Genomic DNA, 2,347 nt, shown 5'->3' with positions numbered 1-2,347 from the left:
GGCAGGGGGCTGCGCTGGACGAAGGAGCGGAAGGTCTCGCGGGTTCGTTTGCGCTTCTCCTCGATGCACTGCAGGTCCCCTGCACCAGTAACCCCCAGTTACCTCCCAGTTACCTCCCAGTAACACGCAGGCACCACCCCCACCCCCCCAGTAACATCCCACTTGCCTCCAGTCACCCCAGTTACCTCCCCCCAAGGAAAAAACCCAGTTGCCCTCCAGTCGCTTCCCAGTCACACCAGTTACCTTCCAGTCACCCCCAGTGACTCCCAGTTGCCTCCCAGTCATTGCCCGCTCGCTCCCAGTGACCTGACCAGTCACACCAGTGACCCAGGAGCACCCCGGGGTGACAGTGGGGGACCCAGGAGCACCCCAAGGGGACCTAGACGTGTCATCGGGGTGGCAGAAGGGGACCCAGAAGTGCCCCAAAGGGACCCAAAAGTGCCCCAAAGGGACCCAGAAGTGCCCCCAGGCACCCAGGGGTACCCCAAAGGGACCCAAAAGTGCCCCAAAAGAACCCAGAATTGCCCCCAGGCATCCAGGGGTACCCCAAAGGAACCCAAGTGTACCCCAAGGGGACCCAGGCACACCCCTAGGGGACCCAGGAGGACCCCAAAGGGACCCAGGGTGCCAGAAGAGGACCAAGGGGTACCCCAAAGGGCACCCAGAAGTACCCTAAAGGGACTCAGAAGTACCCCCAGGCACCCAGGGGTACCCCAAAGGAACCCAAGCGTACCCCAAGGGGACCTAGGTGCAACCCTAGGGAACACAGGGTGCCAGAAGAGAACCAAGGTGTACCCCAAAGGGACCCAGGGTGCCAGAAGAGGACCAAGGGGTACCCCAAAGGGCACCCAGAAGTACCCTAAAGGGACTCAGAAGTACCCCCAGGCACCCAGGGGTACCCCAAAGGAACCCAAGCGTACCCCAAGGGGACCTAGGTGCAACCCTAGGGAACACAGGGTGCCAGAAGAGAACCAAGGTGTACCCCAAAGGGACCCAGGGTGCCAGAAGAGGACCAAGGGGTACCCCAAAGGGCACCCAGAAGTACCCTAAAGGGACTCAGAAGTACCCCCAGGCACCCAGGGGTACCCCAAAGGAACCCAAGCGTACCCCAAGGGGACCCAGGTGTACCCCTAGGGAACCCAGGGTGCCAGAAGAGAACCAAGGGGTACCCCAAAGGGACCCAGAAGTACCCCTAGGGCACCCAGAGTGCCTTAAAGGGACCCAGAAGTGCCCCAAAGGCACCCAGAATTGCCCCAAGGGGACCCAGAAATGCCCCAAAGGGACCCAAAAGTGACCCAAGGGGACCCAGGCACATCCCTAGGGCACCCAGGGTGCCAGAAGGGGACCCAGGGGTACCCCAAAAGGATCCAGAAATGCCCTAAAGGGACGCAGAATTGCCCCCAGGGACCTAGAAGTGCCCCAAAGGCACCCAGGGGTACCCCAAAGGGACCCAAGCGTACCCCAAGGGGACTCAGGCACACCCCTAGGGCACCCAGGGTGCCAGAAGGGGACCCAGGGGTACCCCAAGGGGACCCAGAAGTACCCCAAAGGGACCCAGAAGTGCTCTAAAAGGACCCAGAAGTGCCCCAAGGGGACTGAAGAGTACCCCAAAGGGACCCAGAAGTGCTCCCAGGCACCCAGAAGTGCCCTAGGGAATCCAAGCATGACCCTAGGGCACCCAGGGTACCAAAAGGGGACCCAGGGGTACCCCAAAGGGGACCCCCAAGGCCCCAAAGGGACCCAGAAGTGCCCCCAGGCACCCAGGGGTACCCCAAAGGGACCCAGGAGGACCCCAAGGGGACCCAGGCATGACCCTAGGGCACCCAGAGTGCCAGGAGGGGACCCAGGGGTACCCCAAAGGGACCCGGAAGTGCCCTAAAGTGACCCAGAAGTGCCTCCAGGGACCCAGGGGTACCCCAAAGGAACCCAAGCGTACCCCAAGGGGACCCAGGTGTACCCCTAGGGAACCCAGGGTGCCAGAAGAGAACCAAGGGGTACCCCAAAGGGACCCAGAAGTACCCCTAGGGCACCCAGAGTGCCTTAAAGGGACCCAGAAGTGCCCCAAAGGCACCCAGGGGTACCCCAAAGGGGACCCCCCAAGGCCGCCCGCCCGCGCAGGCCGTACCCTGGTGGGGCAGGTAGCGGAAGTCCATGGGCTCGCTGCGCTCGCGGTCGGAGGGCCGCTGGAGCTGCATGCGGACGGTGACGGGGTGGCGCAGGGCGGGCTCCCGGTACGGGGGGGTACGGAAGACGATGGCGACCTGGCGGTGGACGTCGGCCTGGGCGAAGGAGCCCTTGGCCTCCCAGCCCTCCGCCGAGAAACGCACCTCGATGTCCTCTGTGGGGT

At 63.4% G+C, this 2,347-nt stretch overlaps 1 protein-coding gene across 1 annotated transcript in view; it reads right to left on the bottom strand.

The window, feature by feature from the left end:
• Positions 1-2,347, bottom strand: part of LOC106902766 (transcription factor p65-like) — a 22,154-nt gene that overhangs the window by 17,729 nt on the left and 2,078 nt on the right. Inside the window, exons 2-3 of the mRNA XM_014966554.1 lie at positions 2,126-2,338; positions 4-79 (exon numbers count right to left, since the gene is read on the bottom strand). Of these exons, the coding sequence (XP_014822040.1) occupies positions 4-79; positions 2,126-2,338 (289 nt within the window). The remainder of the gene's footprint in view (positions 1-3; positions 80-2,125; positions 2,339-2,347) is intronic.

This window comes from Calidris pugnax, unplaced genomic scaffold (assembly GCF_001431845.1).
Source record: "Calidris pugnax isolate Ruff unplaced genomic scaffold, ASM143184v1 scaffold77, whole genome shotgun sequence".
Classification (NCBI taxonomy): domain Eukaryota; kingdom Metazoa; phylum Chordata; class Aves; order Charadriiformes; family Scolopacidae; genus Calidris; species Calidris pugnax.
Note: the sequence above shows the minus strand (reverse complement) of the source record. Positions and strands in the feature narration are given on the sequence as shown.